This window comes from Capricornis sumatraensis, chromosome 23 (assembly GCF_032405125.1).
Source record: "Capricornis sumatraensis isolate serow.1 chromosome 23, serow.2, whole genome shotgun sequence".
Taxonomy (NCBI): Eukaryota; Metazoa; Chordata; class Mammalia; order Artiodactyla; family Bovidae; genus Capricornis; species Capricornis sumatraensis.
The window spans coordinates 46,417,572-46,438,268 of NC_091091.1; the positions used below are offsets into that span (position 1 = coordinate 46,417,572).

The 20,697-nt window shown below is 47.1% G+C and overlaps 1 protein-coding gene and 1 pseudogene across 2 annotated transcripts in view; both read left to right on the forward strand.

The window, feature by feature from the left end:
• DOCK1 (dedicator of cytokinesis 1) overlaps window positions 1-20,697 on the forward strand; it is a 564,920-nt gene that overhangs the window by 71,064 nt on the left and 473,159 nt on the right. The window contains exons 6-13 of one of the 2 annotated variants that reach the window (XM_068961248.1): window positions 1,569-1,717; window positions 5,126-5,261; window positions 6,120-6,277; window positions 7,637-7,718; window positions 8,140-8,275; window positions 11,859-11,931; window positions 14,962-15,104; window positions 18,719-18,844. In XM_068961248.1, coding sequence (XP_068817349.1) covers window positions 1,569-1,717; window positions 5,126-5,261; window positions 6,120-6,277; window positions 7,637-7,718; window positions 8,140-8,275; window positions 11,859-11,931; window positions 14,962-15,104; window positions 18,719-18,844 — 1,003 coding nt within the window. The remainder of the gene's footprint in view (window positions 1-1,568; window positions 1,718-5,125; window positions 5,262-6,119; window positions 6,278-7,636; window positions 7,719-8,139; window positions 8,276-11,858; window positions 11,932-14,961; window positions 15,105-18,718; window positions 18,845-20,697) is intronic. The other variant, XM_068961249.1, reaches the window with a different exon arrangement.
• Window positions 2,205-2,359, forward strand: LOC138070491 (large ribosomal subunit protein eL39-like; annotated as a pseudogene).

Genomic DNA, 20,697 nt, shown 5'->3' on the forward strand with positions numbered 1-20,697 from the left:
AGCAATTTTGGAGTCGATATTTCATGTTAGCAATTTTTAGACAAAAATATGGCAAAACAAACAGGAGTTGATGCTGACTAATATGTTAGTGGACACAGTTTTGGCCATACAGCTCCGTAACAGACACTCCTAACCATCACCTGGTTACCTTTTTTAAAAAAAATCTACCTTTGCCTGTTAGGGATTTACACTGTTAGGTTCGTGCAAAGCTAAAGAAATGTGCTTATTATATATATGCACGTGTATTTTTGTTGCTTATAATATTTTTATATGTTCTGTTTCCCTCTGCTCTGTGGCAATAGACAAGTTTAGGAAAATATTAAGGATTTTAGTTATTTGGTAATGCTTTATGAAAATAGACAAGGAGAATTAAAGAGGAAAACAAACATAATTTTAGAATGAACCATTAATTTTGATTATTTAGTTTTCATTTAAGAAGGTTCAATGGTTAGGATGTGGTGCTTTCACTGCTAGGGCCAAGGTTCAATCCCTGGTCAGGGAACTAAGATATTACAAGCCACATGGCATGGCCAATAAATAAATACATAAATAAGAATTTAAGATTAGGATGATACTAACAAGGAGAACTTATAGGATAGAAAATAATCGGTTAGGGCGTGATAGGCTGAGTGAGTGGAGGGGATCCTAGAAATTCCTAGAAAGAAGGTCAAATGCTATAAAGAGTGGAGGTGTGAAGTTCAGCTATGCAGAGAAGACATTATTTTAAAAGGTAGCAATGACCACATGTACATTTGTTTTTGGTACCCTGACATTTAGAATTTTATCTAAATGTCAGATTCAGATAAACCTAAATCTATTTATAGATTTAGTTTTATAAATTCAGATTTATAGTCGGATTTCACCTAGATTTCTGTTCTGGGAAAGAACCACTGGGTTTGTTTTCCTTTGGTTAATCCTTCATTTTCCTGATGAATTGCTCTCATTCTGTTGCAAAACTTGCTTTTCTTTGTACCATCAAATCCCTCGAAATACGTAGAAAGTGAGAAGTAGGTGTGAAGTCTGAATCTCATGTGTGTTTCCCTTTTGGTGTAAATGCACCAAGAGCTTGTAGGTCCAGATAGTGCCTCTTGCAGAAGCCTTTCTGCACATTCAGAATGCACCATAGCCTAGGGCCAGGTCCTCATGTAGTCAGCTGACAGCCAGGGCTCTGGGTTGAGTTTCTCAGTGCTGAGAATCATCGGGGCGAAGGGCATTCTGAAGATTCCTTAAGCAAGACCTGTAGACTGGGCGCTTCCTCAGGGAGCTTCAAGGGTTGCCCGTTCCTGGTCCAGAGACTGGAAGTTCACGGGCTGGTTTTGGGGCTCCCCAAGTGCAGATCCTGCACTGGGTCCACTTTGGGTACAGGGCTACGTACTCTGGAACGCTGGCCGGAATATGGAAGATGGTCCATCGTTTTGAATCCTTTCAATCTTTTCATGTGTGATGGGAACCAAATTCCATCTAATGTGTTCAGTTCCAAGCTGAAAACACCATTAATCCAACATAAACAACCACCACAGTGTCTTTTAAATCAAGAACTTAACAGTTGGTTTTCCCCCCTCGTCTAGCAAGATAACAGGGAGATGTTCCGGAGCGTCCGACACATGATCTACGACCTTATCGAGTGGCGGTCGCAGATTCTTTCTGGAACTCTGCCGCAGGATGAGCTCAAGGAATTGAAGAAGAAGGTCACTGCCAAAATTGATTATGGAAACAGGTTTGTTTGTTCAAAAGATGATTTCATGCTTACGTTAACCGATATAATGGCATCACCGTAAGCCTTTAGGAGACTAACATCCTATCTTAAGACAAACAAAATTTCTAACTTCAGTATAATGGCACAGTTTTCTTTCTTAAAAGCATGAGGTGTTTTCTATCGGATCCAGAGTTTTCTGAGTCATTGTTAAAACATACTCTCTTCCAGAAGATGGGGTAACCTGTCCCCATCACAGCAATTCCCCCGACAGGGCCTTTTCCTTTCTGCTGACAGCATTCGACCCTGAGTCCAGACGTGAGGGTACTTTGTGCAGTAATAGGCATCAGGTCTCTTTCTGTGGAATCCCACGTCCTGAAAGTGGGAAGAGACCTCAAAGGGCACCTGAAAACTTGTCACCAGTGTAGGGATCCGGCAAATAGAAATAAAGCCAGCAAGTCTCTTTTTCTTTTCTCTGTTATCCTGTGTCTGGTTGAACTTGCTCCTCGCCATGTCTTCTCACAAGACTTTCAGGATCCGGTGATGCCTGGCCAAGACACAGAAGCAGAGTGGTCTCACTCCCCAGTGGATTCGAATGAAACTGGTAGTAAGATCAGGTAGAACTCTAAAAGAAGACCTTGGAGGAGATGCAAGCTGAGTTTATAAGGAGCCTCCCGTTTGAGGTGGCACACACGTTTGTGCTGTGTCCAGGTCACTGGCATCTTACCATGTCACTCTGAGAACACCACTGCTGTCTGAATAGCCGAGCACGATTTATCGGGAAGGTGATTTTTCTGTGTGTAAGGTTTTCTGAACCAGTGCTTTGGATTAGGGCTTTTGTGAGAGATTCTGGGGAAAAAAAATCCAGCCCCCTAAATTTGTACTTCTGATATAAAGATCATATAATTGTTCTACAGGAGCAGGTCTCATGCAAAAGCTCCCTCTTACAGCAGGGCACCACCCAGCTCTGCTTGAATGCCGTGAGCCGTGGTGCGCTCGCCCACCCATCGAGGGGCATGCTCTGGTGTTGGCACTCTTTCCTGCAGCACAGCCATCTCAGGCCTTCCAGGTTCCGTAACCAGAAGGAGGCTACGCCCTTTCCTACTGGATAGCTATTTGTTCGTATAATGCCAGAGCTGCAAGAAGCCTTAAAAAGTATGTGGTCACAAGGTTCCCAGATGCTGGTCTATATCAGTCACTTGGAAAAGTTTCAAAATACAGAATACTGGGATCCACTCCTTAAGATCTTGATTTGTCACGTCTGGAATGCTTACTGGAAATCCCTGTCTGTAAAAATAGACTTGGACCGTGATGGCTGGCACATTGGGAAGCTAGTGGTTCAGTCCAACCCCCTCATTTTACATGTTAGAGTATAAAGCTCAGAAAATAGGACAGCTTTGCCCTGAGCTATTCAACCCAAGGAAGCCCTGGAAAAACTAAAGAAGGCATTTTGTATAATCAGAATTATAACAATTCTGCTTTCTGGTAATTCAAACTTTCAAGTGTGAAAAGTTTCTAAAAGCTACATTATTAGTAAGATGTAGTGTTTGGATTAACTACAGGAGAAGGTCTCCCCTCGCCCCCGCAGAAACCTAGAGGCTGCTGGGTATAGGATATTAGATGTTGTTGCAGTGAAACTCATTTCAAGACCACCTGCTTGAAAACTAAACTCCTGGAGCTTTGATTTTATTTTCTGTTGGAGTATCATGTTTTGAACTTCTGTCCAGAAACCACCTGCTTAATTTGGCTGTGGGAAGCTACCAAAATACATTATGTCATGGAATAATCTCGTTAGGAAAGGAAGTATTTCCAAATGTGATTTACTACTTGGGTAGGAAATGCAGTCCTTAACAAGACAGACTTTTGTCCAAGGAACTCATATCCACCGTACATAAATACAGTGCAGTGGCCCAGCACAACTCACAAAACTAAACCTGCTTGACGTGTTGCCAGACTCATTCACACAGAGCTTTAAGGCGTGCGGCCTTCACAGAAGAGAGGTAGGAGATGAGTTCGTCTAAGTGGAGGCTTTTTTGCAACGTCCGTTTGTCAACTCTTCGACTTGTAACTGTTAAAAGACATTCTCTAATTGAATTTATCTTAATTTCAAAAGATGTTTTCTTTTGTCTTATGGTTAAAAAAAAAAAGATTTGCTACTGAGAGTTGGACCATAAAGAAGACTGCACACTGAAGAGTTGATGCCTTTGAACTGTGGCTCTGGAGAAGGCTCTGAGTCCCCTGGACAGCAAGGAGATCAAACCAGTCTATCCTAAAGGAACTCAACCCTAAATGTTTATTGGAAGGACTGATGCTGAAGACCACCTGATGTGAAGAGCCGACTCATTGGAAAAGACCCTGATGCTGGGAAAGATTGAGGGCAGGAGGGGAAGGGAGCAACAGAAGATGAGGTGGTTGGATGGCATCACCAACTCAATGGACACGAGTTTGAGCAAACTCTGGGAGATAGTGAAGGACAGGGAAGCCTGGTGCACTGTAGTCCATGTGGTCACAAAGAGTCAAACATGACTTAGCAACTGAACAACAACACACTTTTAATAAAAAGAAAAGTCCCAAAGGCAAAGTAACAGGCATCTGTGGTTAAGATCCTCGTGTCTTACTAAAAGCTAACCAGAACACACCGCCAGTAGTAAAACTCTTGGTTTCTTACTTGATATAGTTGCCTTTGTTTATTCTTTAAGTAAAATCCTGGTAAAAACCACCTAACAGGAAACGGAGAGACTGTTGCCAACAAACATTTCCAGATATAGGATGGACAGATTTATTAGCCAGATGCTGCCTGTGTTTTAAGTTGGCTACTACATTTAGCCATCTGGCCAGAAAGTTTCTTAACATTGCTGTGGATGACTTCCATATGTTCCATGTTGAAACAGTAGAACGTCTTTATTGAAAATCTTCTGATAGGCTAATTAAGGGATTAGAACTGCGATTCTAGGTAGAAGGAAAGTAGTGCCATGGAACCTACCAGAGAGAGTGGTGAGTATCCTCGGTTCCAGCGTTTCCTCCCTCCTACCTCTCCCCGACCTCCAGCTGTGTATATATTTGGGCATATGGGTGTGCCTGGGGCCGTGTATACATACCCACAAATTTATATACACACACACACCCAGTATGTGCATAGCGTGTGTGTGCTTAGCTGACCGTACTGTTCATGTGGTAGTTAGCGACATACCTTTCATTTGGGCTTTCTAGATCTGTGAGTAAAAGTCACAAGAGCAATGGAAGAAAGATTTTTTTTTTTTTCAATTCCAAGGGCATACAAAGAAAGTTCAAATGACAGTGACCTCACAGAACTATGTTTTCTGATACTGTGAGAGTGACTCTGACTTTTGATTTCATCTTGCTCAGTTTCTTTTGCTGAATGAATGGATGACCGAAGTTTGTGGGTGAAGTTTTGAATTCTTGTTGTTCTAGAATCCTTGATTTGGACTTGGTGGTGAGAGATGAAGATGGGAACATTCTGGATCCAGAGCTAACTAGCACAATCAGTCTTTTCAGAGCTCATGAAGTAGCTTCCAAACAAGTGGAGGAAAGATTGCAAGAAGAAAAAGTAAGTTCAGTTCTCTGTAATATGCCGTTTACACCCTTGGGTACATTTTCTCAGTAACAATTTACAACATTAGTGAAACATCACCAGTAAAACACCAGGATTGCATTAGCTACACCGTGAAAAGGCTCAGCTGCAGCATGTATTTCAGACAGTGATGGATGGAATGGAGCCCAGCGTTCAAACATGCTGTGGATGACCTGAAGGCTTTTCATCCCTTGAGGGGGGACAGGATTTTAATGACGCTGACTTTGTGGTCTTAACTCATGGACAACAGTACTCCATCCTGCGTTTTCTCTTTGATAGGCGTAGGAGAGGGATGTGTCTAAGTTTGATGAGGGCAGGGAACACGCGTCTTACTGATCTTTTTCATCTCCCATGGCCGTTAATGGTAACTTGTATGCAGTCAGTACTCAGAACTCAGTTGGGTGATTGAGTCATCCATTCATTCAGCAACTGCTGAACGCCTACGGTGTGCCAGGCCCTGAGGCCATAATGATGAATAACATAGAGATGTCCTCCGAGGGTTTGATCTGATGGGAGAATCAAAAATTGAATAAGGAACTGCACGTGTAATTTCCATTCTGATTGATTGATTGGGCCCCTAAACATTTTGTATCGGAAGTAAATACTCAGTATAACTTCTCGTGGTGCTGGGATCCTCGCCCCGGGCATATTCTTTTCAGCTCGGCTCATGAATGTGTTGACAGCATCAAGGAAGATGCTGCATGAAGGGCTTTGCTGTGTTACTGTGACTGGTTTTGCCTGGTTTTCCGTCCTGTTGGGGATGAACAGAGCAAGCGTTAGCCCTGAGTGTTGCTCCTGTCACCTTTCTGTTCTCTTGTTTTATTCCGCTGACAGTCTCAGAAGCAGAACATAGACATTAACAGACAAGCCAAGTTTGCCGCCACCCCTTCTCTGGCCTTGTTTGTCAACCTCAAAAACGTGGTCTGTAAAATAGGAGAAGATGCCGAGGTGCTCATGTCTCTGTACGACCCTGTGGAGTCCAAGTTTATCAGGTCAGTGACGAGCCCCTTGTCTTTCCTCTTTGGTCACTGCTGGGAACACGGCCTCAGAATCACCCCAAAGTCTCGCTCTCGCAGGGAGACCTTGGGGTGATCAGCTGGCCAGACTTCCCCCAGGCAGCTGGATTCTGGGCCAGGATCAGCTTTCCGGCAAGGACGTGGATGTTTGATTGTAGAGTTGGAGTCTTGTAATGTTTTCAAAACCTGGCAACTGCATGACTAAGGTCTGACGTCATGCTTCCTGTGTCGTCTTTATGGGATGCTTTGCTTGTGGGCCCCTCCCCCACTCCAGTATTGCTCTTATCTTAATGTTGCCGTTTCCAGCTTTGGTTCTCTGTGAATGTCATTTCTGGACCTTTGACCTATTGTTTTTTCTCCAAGGTGACTGGATGGGAAACAAGTGTCTAGATCGGTGCCTGCTGCATAAAGGCTGTCAGTGAATATTATTCTGTGTTGAATAAAATATTGTAAATCCAGTCTCTGTCATTTCTCATCATCTTATGTGCTGTCTTTCCTAGTTTTTGTCTTTGTTCCTTGGTGTAACTTTCTCTTTGTCCAGATGGAAAAAGTATGGTTTGGACTGTGTGTGAAGTAAATGTGTGTGTGTGTGTCTTTGTATAAAGCTCTGGAATCTTCACTCATATTATTGAAAATTTAAGAACTTAGTATATGGCAGAAAACAAAACAAATTTCATTGCCACTTCCGATAAAGACTATTTCTTCTTGTCATAGGATTTAATATATATTTTCAGGTCATGTTTGGCTTATGGCAGACTCGGAAATCATCATGAAGTTTTACTTTGTACTGTAAATGAATAAATAGTGAATTTGAGACTGTAGTCATTCCAAATGAACAAGTATGCTTTTAATAAAAAAACTTTTAACATATACACACTACTCTGTGTAAAGTCAACAGGGACCTACTGTATAGCACAGGAAACTTTATTCAGTGTCTTATCATAGACTACAGTGGAAGAGAAGCTGAAAAAGAATATATCTATGTATAACTGAATCGCTGTGCTTTACACCTGAAACTAACAACACTGTAAATTAATTTTTAAAAAGTTGTTAAAAATATAATAAAAACTATGAAATGCCATTTGCAGATGGGTCCTTTGCATAATCCTGGACGTCCAAACTGGAAACCTCAGGGATTTTGTACCAGCAGACCTTGAGTACAATGCTGTATGGAGACTGGACACACGTGTGTCAATGGCAGAACTGCTCCATCTGATGTGGCGGATGTTTGCATAATGGACCTCCGTGATACTAATTAGAAGTCACTGAGGATGCACATTTGGTTCCCTGTTCTGTGTGGAAAATTAATTTGCTTTTATTTCCTTTTTTTCCAAGTGAAAACTACCTTGTCCGCTGGTCAAGTTCAGGATTGCCTAAAGACATAGACAGGTTACACAATTTGCGAGCTGTTTTCACGGTAAGTGCATCCAAAGATGTTCATTTGAATTGCTCACCATTCTCATGAGTATTTTTAATGACCCTTGTCTGACTTCTCACCGCCCTGGAGCGTGGGTCCTTGGGATGCCGGGACTACTTGTTAATTTCCTATAATAACGTAGCTGCCCAGAAACCTTCTGGGTCTCTAGTGACCCTTCGAGTCCCCATGACAAAGATGTACTCCGTGTTGTTGAGTATGTCTCTTACGCATGGATCTTAAAGTCATTTAATGCTAATTGACTTTTGTAATTCAGCTCCTCTTTGTCTTGTGAATCGCTTATTAAAATACTGGAAACTGGTTGGAGTGAAGAGTGGCAATCTATCTCTCTACTGTCTGTCGCAATTGAACCTGCCTTGAGTGGTGCTTCTCCGCAATAATTGATGGAAATTAATATTTCCAGGACCTGGGAAGCAAAGACCTGAAAAGGGAGAAAATCAGTTTTGTGTGTCAGATCGTCCGTGTGGGTCGCATGGAGCTGAGGGACAACAACACGAGGAAGCTGACGTCGGGCCTGCGACGGCCTTTCGGGGTGGCCGGTAACCCATTTCCTTCCTCTTCCTGAAGACTTTCGAGATCAGCACCTCCGCCGTGAATACGAGCTGCTGTTGAATACTGGATCGTGGGCTGCTTGATGTATAAGCTTGTCTGTTGGAGAGAAGAAATATCTGTTTGTTCTTCTCTGTGTGGGTTCCCATCGACACGTGGCTTGGGGTCTTTGTCCACCAGCTTCAGGCGCAAATCCCATCTTTGCTATGACAGTGGAGCCCGTTTCCTGGTGGAGACCCTGACCCGCGTATCCCACACCCTCGTCCTGGAGGGAAGCCAGTCAAGGAGGGTCGCGGTGTTTCTGACTTGGTGAGGGACTGATTTAGGAATGAGTCTGCACAGAATGGTCCAGGTGATAAAGAGGCAGGAGAAGAAGGCTCAGAGAGGACAGAGCTATCTCCACACAGGGGCTTTTCTTCTCTGCGGACATGTGCTCTGTTTTGTTTTTGGTGGCGGTGCAGGAAAAGGGAGAAATGAGCTGTCTCTGTGGAAGGACAGGAAAGTGTCCCTGGGACGTCCTTGTTAGCTGACCTCTTTTGGTGTCACGCTCGTTTTTCACAATTTGGGAAACGATGCTCCCTCACGATCAGATGGCCGCCATTCACCGCACACCCTTCTATTTCTCGTCCTTTTTGTGATTCTTGGGGTTTATATACATACGTGAGAAAAACTCTTCCTTTTCTGATAGGCCGCTGGATTTCTTGCTTCAGTGGCAGCAGAGGGCTCTTTACCTGCATTACTGGGAAGCTCAGGGCTTTCATTATTATGCTTTGTTTTGGCCTCTTTTAGGGGCTTTTCCAGTGGCTCAGCAGTAAAGAATCCACCTGCAATGCAGGGGACCGGGAGACTCAGGTTCAATCCCTGGGTCGGGAAGATCCCCTGGAGAAGGGCCTGGAACCTACTCCAGCATTCTTGCCTGGACAGTTCCATGGACTGAGGAGCCTGTAGGGTCGCAAAGAGTCTGACAGGACTGAAAACTGAGCATGCATGCACAGCCCCTTTTAAACAGATATTTTTAGAGCCGTTTTAGGTTCAGAGCAAAAGTGCCCAATGGGGATGAGGTAGGGAGGGGGCAAGCCATCTCTTACCTTCCACGTTCAGCCCAGAGGGTTGGCTCTCCTGAGCTGTGGGCTGGTGTGTTTCTGTAGATGCTGCGTAAGGATCTGAGCATTCTGCTTCTGTATTTCCTAACTTCCTGCTTGAATCTCCACTCTGAGACGGAGGAAGTATATGTCATCGGGCAGTGCGGTCGTGGTACATTCTGGGCATAAGAGGTACATATTTTAAGACAGTGATTCTCAGCCTTAAGTGTATTTCTCATATACACTTAGACACTCATGTACACAGTCCAGGGAGCTATTAAAACATATTCTTACCTAGGTACCCTGTGCCTGTCCTTGAACTTGGATCTTGTGTCTCTTCTGACTGTTGGCAGAGGATGAGCCCCTGCAAACAGTTGCCGTGCATCTCGGCCACCTGGATGCTCAGTGCCAGGTTGCTATGAGCAGGCTGTGGGGAGGCGTCGCTCTGAGCCGACCTGGCCCTTTGCCCCAGCCTCGTGCTTCTCATCACTTCTCATCGTGCCTGCCTGGCTTCCTGCCTTTGCTGTCCCTCCTCCATCAGCAGCATCCCGACGTCCCCTTCCTTCTACCCCTGCATCCTGTGATGTCATATTTCTGGGGTGTTCAGGTCCTCCTCTGTCACACGCCCATGGTGACTACATACGGCTGGACACCTGGCTTCCTTATGATGGTCCCTCATACCTGAAAATAGAAATAGTTGGGCTCCCGGATTGGAGGGTGACACCCCCAAGTCCTTTACTTCTTTGACAGCAGGAACCTTGGAATGCTCAAAGTCCTCAGCACAGCAAAACCAGTGAGGGCAGGACATGGTGATGGGCAATTTCAACGCTTTCTCTGCTGAGTTCTGGGCTGGGGGAGCCCCAGAGGGACTGTCACTCCTAGAAAGTAGCAGAACTAAGGCTGCTTTCAATTTACCGGTGCTCAGACCAAGGGTGTTTTTCTTGCTCACATGCTGCCTTCTTGCCAGTAGTTGTTGCTGCGCCCATAGACGTATCCAAGGCTAGAGACCAGGGAGCTTTGACAAGAAAGCTGGACCATCAGGGGGCCTCATAGTCAGATGGTGGGATGAGCCCCATGATAGAGAGAGGTCTGTGGATGCAGGAAGGTGGCTTATTGTGGACTGGGCTGTGGGAGATGGTCTCTTGGGTACAGAATCACTCGTTATGACCCATATAGAGCTGGTTGTCTGACCTGCTGCTGCAGATGCCAAGACTGATGGGACTTGGGCTAAAACAATCTCTGTGTGTGATGGTTCGGAACTGGCAGTCAAGACGTGGTCTTGGGCATAGGAGCATCTTAACATTAGATGGGATGTTTCTGTTCCCCCTACAGATCCCTTTTCCTGTTTTGGGGTGGAAGAAGGGTGGTAGAGATGGAAATTGTCCATATTTAGTATTTGGTCGTATGTCATTAGGGAAGGGATTGTGCAAAAGGAAATACCCGGGACTTGTTGCCCACTTACCTGCAGCCAAGTAAGGAGGCTGAGCAGAGACAGAGCTTATGTCCAGCACCCTGGGCTGTTTGTGGGGTTCCTCGCTGTGTTGGTCTGAGCTGGGGCATGGGAGATGTTCTAGCCACTAGATTTTGGGTGAATTCGTTTAGGTCTTTGAGCCTAGTCTCTTCAACCGAAGAGGAGGTAAGTGTGAGGATTAGATGTCAAATGTTTCTTGAAACATTGTCCACAGACGCCAGCACGAGGCGGCTAAACTGTCGTCGTGTTATTACTGCTTCCTTATTCGGGGGCTGGGAGACTGACATGCGGCTGCAGATCAGTGTGGCCACCCTGCCCCAGGTGGTTCTTCTGGCATAAATGAATGAAATCAAAGTGAAAGTTCAGTGTCTCCATCACACTTGCCATATTTCACGTGCTGCTTGTGATAGAACATTTCATTTTGGGACTTCCCTTGTGGGTCCAGTAGTTAAGAATCTGCCTGCCAATGCAGGGTTTGACCCCTGGTCTCGGAAGATCCCACATGCTGCAGAGCAACTAAGTCCATGAGCCGCAAGTGCTGAGGCCCCCCTCTGGAGCCCACGCTCTGCCACAAGGGAAGCCAACGCAGGGACAAGCGTGAGCACCGCAGCTAGTGAGGAGCCTCTGCTCCCTGCAACTCGAGAAAGCCTGCAGGCGTCAGTAGCGACCCAGCACAGCCAAAAGTAAAGAAATCAATCAGTAAACAAAAATAGAGTATTTCCTCATCTCACAAAGTTCTGTTGGAGAAAAGAAGCTTAACTGGTGCCAGTTGGTTAAGAGAGGAATTTGTTAAATGGAGCTTTGCTCTTTAAGCCCCAACCCTATTTGGGCAGGTATTTTTCAGGTAACTTAATTGGTCTTTCAAACGTGGAAATGCTTTAAACTTGAATATAGAAAAAAATTCCACTGGTCAGCTCATGCTTCTTGTTGGTCAGAAGACATTCTGAAGTTCCTTTGCTTGTTTGTTTTCTGAATGGCAGCCTTTAAGCACAGCTGTCTCTCTTTTTTTCTTGTCTCCAGTGATGGATGTAACGGATATAATAAATGGGAAAGTAGATGATGAAGACAAACAGCATTTCATTCCCTTTCAGCCGTAAGTATGGGACAAACCAAGTGCTTAACCCCATAGAATATGGAAAATGTGTGTTTGTAATAGTTATCTTTATAATTCAGTTTATATATTCAGCATGAATAGGAATTGATTATTTGATAACAATGAGACATCTTAGTCACTTAGTGTAGGGCGTTTTTGAAGCCATAAGAAAATTGGATCAAAGTTTATAGTCTTGAAGTACAAGGTTTTACGTGTGATCCCTGACATGGCTGATCACGTAGGACATGCAGAGTTACAGTTCCTCTCTGGACTTGAACATCTTACATCATGGATGAACTGAAAGTATTCACATTTTCAAAATACAGTACTTCAAATTCGTCACGATAAGTTGCTGTCTTCCAAATAAAAAAAAAAACACAAAATAAGACTGCATTCTTTTGTAAAGCGAGAAATAATCCTTGTGATTTTTCTGTCCCTGGGTTGCTTCAAGTGGACGCTGCCTGTGCTTGCCGTGTTTAGGGTTTGTCTAGTTCTGACCTGAAGTCTGTCAAGAGGTGTGGTGAGCTTGGAAAGCACTCCGGGGAGCTTCATTAAATTGACTCTCCGATTTGAAGGCAGTTCCCGTGGAAAAGGTTGACAGAATTGGTGTTATTTCCCTGGAGATTAAAGCCAGAGAGGGCACTTAGATAATGGTCTGTAGTCCCTTCAAGGGCACTTCTCCGCCTCACACAGAGGTGGGGAGAGAGGGGGAGGAATTAGAGCGGTTTAGGTTAATTGCAAGAGGCGGCTTCCTCCTGGCGGAGTGAAACCTTAGAGGAGCAAATGATAAATCGAGTTAGTGACCTGTCATAGTGCCCTGTGTTCTTGTCTTTTCTCCTCATTTCTGGTTTCTACTTGATTCTGGGCTTGAGAGAAATTTTATTTTAAGCTGTTTTGGTTGTTTTCAGGTGCTAACCAAGGCAGTTTGGAGGCCCGTGATGCTGGTGGGTGGTGGGAGGAATCCTGTCCTGGGAGGGGAGTGGGAGGGCAGGAGGTAGCAGGTGGTTTCCCTTTGCATCCTGTCCTTGCACGATGGACCACGCTCTTAGTCCCAGGCTGGAAAAACACATGTTCCAGGTGAAGAGTGGTTCGTTTGCAGGCAGGTGATCTGTTCAGACAGCATCCCCAGGCCTGGCTCAGCAGGAAGTTAGAATAACAGAAAACTATGAATGTGCTCTACATTGGGGTTCACATTTGTTTGTTTCATTCCACAACTGGAGGCAAAGGTTTGTTGTGGCTTCATTGCTTTAAAACTATTCTTCTGGGCAACACTGTAACCGCTGGTTACATGTAACGGTTTGAGTTCCTGAAAATTAACTGAAATCGGATATTTCCTGCCTCCATCACAGTGGTCCCATCTGAAGCCTTCAGGACCGTAAGTGGCTAGTGGCTGCCAGATCAGTCAGTGCTGATGGAGAACGTTCCTCTCATCATGGAATGTTCTGTTGCATGGTGATATTAATACTTTGAAATCACAGCCAGTGATGAGAGTTACAGAGGGAGCTCGGTTCTACAGAATCTGGAAGTTTGTTTAGTAAACGAGGAGCATCATCTTGGAATATGAGCCGATATCATGGTGATCAATTAAGCACGCCAGTATGAAATGATAATGAGTTGCCCATGGGAAAAAAAGTGCAGCCCAGTGCTGTTTAGAATGCCGTTTAGATGTTAGACCTCAGAGTTTCTTCATGTCCAAATGAACCACTGTGTTAAAGTTACCTGTTGCCTACTACTGTCTTCTGGGAAAAGTCAAAGAAAAGATTCTTTGAGTTCTGGTTTGAAAAGTGAGGGGTTATTAGTTTTAGACGCACTAATCTAAATTTCACTGAGACATGTTATGGCCTGGGGATGGCAGGTTACTGCCATCTTTTTCTGTCCTTTAGTGAAATGTCCACTTTAAAAAAAATCACATGTTCAGCTCGCATTCTTGCTCCATTAAAGGAAGACTGATATCCAGATTCATATGTTCAGTGTTAGAAACAAAACAGAAACATGATTTTAATAGCAAAATAAGCAGGGAAAGTAGTTCTTCGGGAAATGCCATGCTAATGAAACCCATTTTTTGCTCCATTAAAACTGATTTATTATATCTCAGGGTAAGTTCTAGGGGAGGAATCATAGTGTACATTTCTCTCTCTCTCTCTCTCTCTGTCTTTTTTAACTTGGGGAAGCAAATGAAAACAGCCCTCAGCTCCCTTGAGTCATGTGGGCTCACGGGATAAATAACACTTGTCCTTGTTTCTGGAAATCATTTTAAACATGATACACTTATCTTCTTGCTCACTGCATGTTGTGCTTGGCTGTGCTACCTGGTATTTCTCTTTGCACATGTCACCTGTTTGTATTTAATTTCTCAGTCCTGGTACACCTTCTGTAGAAAGCCCCTGATTCATGAGTCCCCCGAACACTGATGATTTATATTCATAATTGTGTCACAGTTTTAACTCCTCAGACATGGTTGTTGTGTTCTCTGAAGATTATTCCATTGTTTTCACATTTAATTATTTTAGGCTATGTTGAGTAAATAGTCTGATGGAGCAGAGTGTGTACTCAAGCTTCCCAAGCAATTGGGTCCGAGGGATCTTTTTTTTTTTTTTCATCTTGATTTTGCTTTTCCCTTCGAAGCACCCACCGCTCGACCTATGCTCTATGGCCAGGAATTACTGAAATAGAAGAAATGGTCATAAACATCCCCTGGGATTAAATGCTGTTCAGTCGTATTGCTTTCAGATCAGTTCCCTTCTTTGTAAACTGTCTGGTAGGCGTGGAGGGTAGCTCTGGTGCACCTTCTCTTCCTGGGGGTGGAGTCGAGCTTGTTTGCTTTACTTCTCTGGTGTGGTTCAGCATTTTCCTGATCAATGCTCTTCCCTGTCTCTCTTGTCGCCTATCCTGTCCTTCGTTGTGCGTTGACTCGTGACGCCTCTCTCTCACGCTCGGTGATGATGCTCTCTCCTGCTCCCTTGTTACCGTCACCTCTGGGTCCCCGTGCCCCTTTGTGTCCTGTGGTCTTGCTCGTCCCGTGCCCTCCAGGCTCGCGTTGGACGACGCCATCCGACACAAGCCGCTGAACATGTCATCCCGTTTTTCACCCAGGGTGGCAGGGGAGAATGACTTCCTTCAGACTGTTATAAACAAAGTCATTGCTGCCAAAGAAGTCAACCACAAGGGCCAGGGTACGTATCCTATGGTTTCGTTCCTCTAAGTGTCCATGTGCATGAGCCTGGGAGTATACTGCGTGGTGTGAATGTTAGTTCGATGATGATCGTGACGCTGGTGATGATGGTGATAATAATGGTGGTGATGAAAACGGTGATGGTGATGATGACAACGATGATCATGGTAACGGTGGTGATAACGGTGATGATCACGCTGATAATGGTCACGATGATAATGATATTGATGATAATATTGATGATGGTAATGGTGACAACAGTGATATTGATGATGGTGATGATGGTGATGATAACAAAGATGATAACGAAGATGCGAGTGATGATTACAGAGATACTGATGGCGATGCTGCTGATGCTGGTGGTGTAGGGTAACGGTGATTACTCATTGTTCCTGATGTACATACAGCCTGTGAGGCTTTCCTCACTGGTCATCTTTGTAAGCACTACTGAGAACCAAGCTCCTGGATGAGAGAACACTGACTGGGATACGAATACTAGGGTACTAGGATTAAATGCTTGCAAAGAGCCCAGAGTTGATGGGCCTGGAAGCAACTCCTTTCTTTGTCTTCCTCAGACTTCTCCAGCTGTGTCCGCTATTTAGAACACTTGAGTGACTTCAGCAGAGAATGAAATAGCTATCCCCTGCCTGTGATTTCACCTCGCTGCTTAGAGACACACAGACATTCAGCACAGCCCACCTCCCCGTGCGTGCTGTCCTTGCTGCTTTTTCCTCACTCGTGTTGTGAGCTAAGCCTGCCACGTTGTCTTGTGGGGCTTCCCCACTCCACACCCCTGAGAAAGCGGTTCCGTTTTGCAGGCCAGTTCCCCTTCAGGTTTGTAATTGAGGGGATTTCTCCTCCCTCGCTCGCCTGGCGTGCAGTCATCGTTTTTAATCCCACGCTGACAGGTTTCCCAGGGGCTGACCTTCTGTTGGCAGAGGCTATGAATCAATCACCTTGGGCTGGTGACAGCTGGCACTCGCCTGGCCGGGAGGGCTGCTGGAAAACAAGTGTTTGCTGAGGCCCCGCCTCCAGCCGGAGGGGAAGTCACCTTCAGAGTCTCCCAGGCCTGAGACTGGTGGGACAATCCACTGTTAGTCCTTGATTAGATGCCGGCTTGCCATGGACTCAGTGGGGCTCAGGTGAACGGACCTGTTTCATTGTCTGGTTGCCTTACATCACTCGACTTTTAAGAAACAATTATCTTGATTCTTTTCCCATTGGCCTGAGGGAGAGTGTGGATCGAGTCTAAAGAACGTTCTGCAGGAATTAGCTGCTCCTGTCCCTCGGCTGGACTTTCTTTTGGTTTGAACCGCCCCTCCCCCCGGAAAACAACAAAACCAAAACCTCAGCCCCAAACGTTAATGAGCCATGGCCTCTGTAGACAGAGCAATTTTCAGCTGACCCAGGACCCGTCTTCTCATCAATTACCAGCCCTCCCAATTTGCACTTTAATTGAAAACCACAGGGAGACCCAGTTAAAGCTGTTTGATTGGAGCCGCTCTGGGGCGGGGTCCCCAGGCCTCCGGCTCCTCCTGCAGTGTCATCCGAGCTTTGACCCACTTTTATTACAGGGTCACCTGGGAAAAGTGGAGACTGCGGGCAGGCCAGCCGAAACTTGCTTAAAAAGAGGACCCAAGCCCTGCCTCTGTCAGTGTCCCTGTTACTGTGGCCAAAATCTGTGTTAGGAGATGGGCTGAGGCCAGGGTCCCCGATTCCTTGAACTTCTCGGGGAGGAGGGGTGGTTTCAGGTCATGGGAAGAGCTAAGTGACAAAGGCATTGACTACTTTCAAGTGGACCCTTGTGGCTTCCTGAACCAGAATGACCTTGGGCCATGTCACTGGCTCATGTTGGCCTTGAAACAGACGTGAGGGAGTGGCATTTTTCCGGGGCTCACTCTCAGGCCTATTTCAGTGCTTTCCAGGGAGAGCTGGGCGGGGCCCAGTAAATGCAGCCCAGAGCAAGCTGCAGGGTCTCTGGGGTTTTGCCCAGCGTAGCTCCTGTTCCCATCAGTGGTGACCCCTCAAGTCATAGGCAAGTGCATGGAGCCACGGAAGGGACTTGGAGGAACATGACCCGCCTCTTCGGTACTGGCTTCCGGGCTTCGGCCTAGCTCAGCTTCGCATCTACATCTCTCCTTCTCATGGTGGACAACGTCTCTCAAACTTAGCCCAAGCTATTCTAAAGCCTGGACCCAGAGGGCCTGGGATTTTACCTGGACGTTGAATCCTCACGTGCGTCCAGCCATCTGCCCCTGTTGTTTGAAACGTGTGCGTGCGTGCCTGCTAAGTCGCTTCAGTTGTGTCCAGCTCTGTGACCCCACGGACTGCAGCCCGCCAGGCTCCTCTGGCCATGGGATTCTCCAGGCGGGGACACCGGAGTGGGTTGTTGTGCCCTTGCGCAGGGTGTCTTCCCAACCGAGGGGTCAGCCCCTGTTTGAAATACAGCATATGCTAGTCCCCTTTGTGTTTAGTTACTCTGATTAAGCAAAACTCAACCTAAAATGCACTTTTCCTTTGAAAATTGGCCTCATTTCCTCCTCTGAGGAAGTGTTTCAAGCCTAGCATAAACAGGAAAAATTAATCTCTGTGTTTAAATTATAACAAGTGGTGTTAGCTGCTTACCGGTTTATCAATGAGTTGAGCAAGCTGCTACTGATGTTATCTTCTGGTGGGCGGGGTGGGGGGGAGCGGTGTCCCACAGAGCTGAGTAAGCAGGCCAGGCCCGCAAGGGCTCAAGGATGGGGAGACCCTGACCTGCCTCCTGAGAGTGACTCCTCCATCCCTGCCAGGATGGCATGTCGTTGAAAGCAGCTGACAGAGCCGCTGGTTTGCCTCCTGTCTTTGACTTTGTTAAGTGTCAGCTTTCTCCCCTTTTATTGTTTGATCGCTGCTCCAGGAATATTCTATACAAAATGCGTCAGCTTTGCAGAAGGAGGGCGGGCGGGGCTCACAGGGTCACTGTGCTCTCTCCTGGGCATCCTCGCATCTTGTTTCGAGGGCTGGGAAGTCCCTGTTTCCCCCTTGGAGAAGGGGGTTGGGTGGCACGAGTCCCCTGTTTGCCACGACATTGTGAAACAGAGGGACAGGGCCGCCCTGACTGCCGCCATCCGTCGTGTGGGTGGTCCACTGGTGGCCGTGGTTTCCCTTCTCGAGAGCCCTAGAGGACTGGTATTTTCGTGGGTTCATGAAGCTGCCTGTGTACCTCCCAAATCCTCCTCTGCTATCATCCTTCTTGGGAGAATGGGAAATGATAGCCTTCTCAATCCCCTCCCAGCAAAATGCTACCTTCTGATTTATCTTCAACACAGTATCAACTCTGAAGAGTCATCAGGCCTGGGCGAGGGTAGCACGCAAGTGCTATCATGACCTTAGGAGGTGCCAATGCGGGATTCGTGTCCCAGGTGGTCAGATGCTGGTACCTTCCCCATGCCAAGCTGCTTTTCCCTGGCCGCTCTCCTTTTTCTCATCCACCTCTACTTTCTCTTAAGACATTGCCTGGTGAATTAAAAACTGCTCATTCACTGAGATGGATTTTGTGACGACTTCTACAAACGTACAAGATATGAAGACGTACAAGATATAACCTGACTCATGCAACTGTTGCTTTCCTAGGTTTGTGGGTAACGTTGAAATTACTTCCTGGAGATATCCATCAGATTAGAAAAGAGTTTCCTCATTTGGTGGATAGGACCACAGCAGTGGCTCGGAAGACGGGCTTCCCGGAGATCATCATGCCTGGTAAGGACGGATGAACCCTTTAGCCCTGCGCGGGTACCCTTTAGCCCTGCGCGTGTATCCTTTAGCCCTGCGGGGTATCCTTCAGCCCTGCGCGTGTATCCTTCGGCCCTGCGCGGGTACCCTTCGGCCCTGCGCGGGTACCCTTCGGCCCTGCGCGGGTACCCTTCGGCCCTGCGCGGCTATCCTTCGGCCCTGCGCGGCTATCCTTCGGCCCTGCGCGTGTATCCTTCGGCCCTGCGCGGCTATCCTTCAGCCCTGCGCATGTATCCTTCAGCCCTGCACGGCTATCCTTCAGCCCTGCGCGGGTACCCTTCAGCCCTGCGCGTGTATCCTTCGGCCCTGCGCGTGTATCCTTCGGCCCTGCGCGGGTACCCTTCGGCCCTGCGCGGGTACCCTTCGGCCCTGCGCGGGTACCCTTCGGCCCTGCGCGGGTACCCTTCGGCCCTGCGCGGGTATCCTTCGGCCCTGCGCGGGTATCCTTTGGCCCTGCGCGGGTGCTGGGTGCAGCCGCTGTGGGAGTGTCTGTGTACCTTGCCACAAAGAGACACGTGTACGTGGGAACTCAGGCAAGCAGAGCGTGGAGCGTGTAAAGCCCAGCGTGGTGGTGGGTCATTCCTGCAGACAGGACTGCGGTCAGAGGGACAGCTAACCAGGGATCAGGCCCGGGGAGGAGGTCTCTCTTATATATTAATCATAATCTGGGAGCGTTCCTGGTGACGCAGGAAGAGGGACAAGAGGACGGAATGAGCATTGGCCAAAGACGCAAGCCTGAGACGTCCAGGTGGTCTCTGTCGCTGGCTGGGGAGAACGCTGCCGCGATTGCAAGCAAACCCACTGCTGTTCCGTGCCCTGTTGTCGCCCCAGTCAAGATGCCTGCCATTTGTCTTCTGCCCGCCTTGTCTGGCAGGGAAGGAGGGGTGTGTGACATCCCACTTACCTTGGCTGAAAGCACGGAGAGTGTGTGGCCAGTGTTGCTTAGTGATGTGGTAGAGGGTGAGCAGGCAGGGGACCTTTCGGAGAGCCTGTGCAGAATGCACTTTTTGGCTCTAAGGAATGGACTGATGATGACGGTGGGGGAGGCTTACAGTGATGGCCCCAGGTCTGTCCTGGGATCTCTAACAGCGTTTAAATTGTCCAGGACATGTTCACAATGAAGGGAGTACAGTTTGGGTAAATACACCCTAGCATGCTCCACGTTTTGAAAATAGCCCTCTGGGTCGGTTACAGGTTAAATGACTCCTGCAAAGTGGTCCACCACCCTGAAACCCCACCCACTGGCCTCAGCTGTGAGTGTCCAGGCTGGGGTCACACCCCTTGCTGTGTGTCTGAACTCTGCCCCTCCGTGGCCCTGGGCAGGTTACCCCATCTCTCTGAGCTGTGTTTTCTCCTCCCAGGCATGAGAACAATAATGATTCCTACCTGGAGATCTGGCTGGAGTTAGGATGCTTTAGGGTTTAAGTATCAGAAAGCACACGACCAGCTCAGACAGCCTCACCCTGGGGATATTTGTCAGTTGTGTGGCTGAGAGAGAGAGACAGCGCCTGTTGCCGGGCCAGCCTGGACCACCAGCTGTGCTGCTCTGCACCGTCTCCTTTGCAACTTGACTGTATCCTCTGGGGACGGGTCATGCTGGCACCCCACTTCTTCCCAAATCCCAGTGTCCTGAAGCTGATGACATGCTTTCTGCCCAGTGTTTCCAAACAGGGAGACTGATCGTCATCTGACCTGGCCTGCTCAGGTCCCCTGGGCACCCTGGACCTGACAGGCTGGGGTGGGGACAGGTGCATGTTGGCCACTGGGACTTCTGGAAGGGGGCAGCTCCTCTCGAAGGTGAGGGTTGGATGAGGGAGACA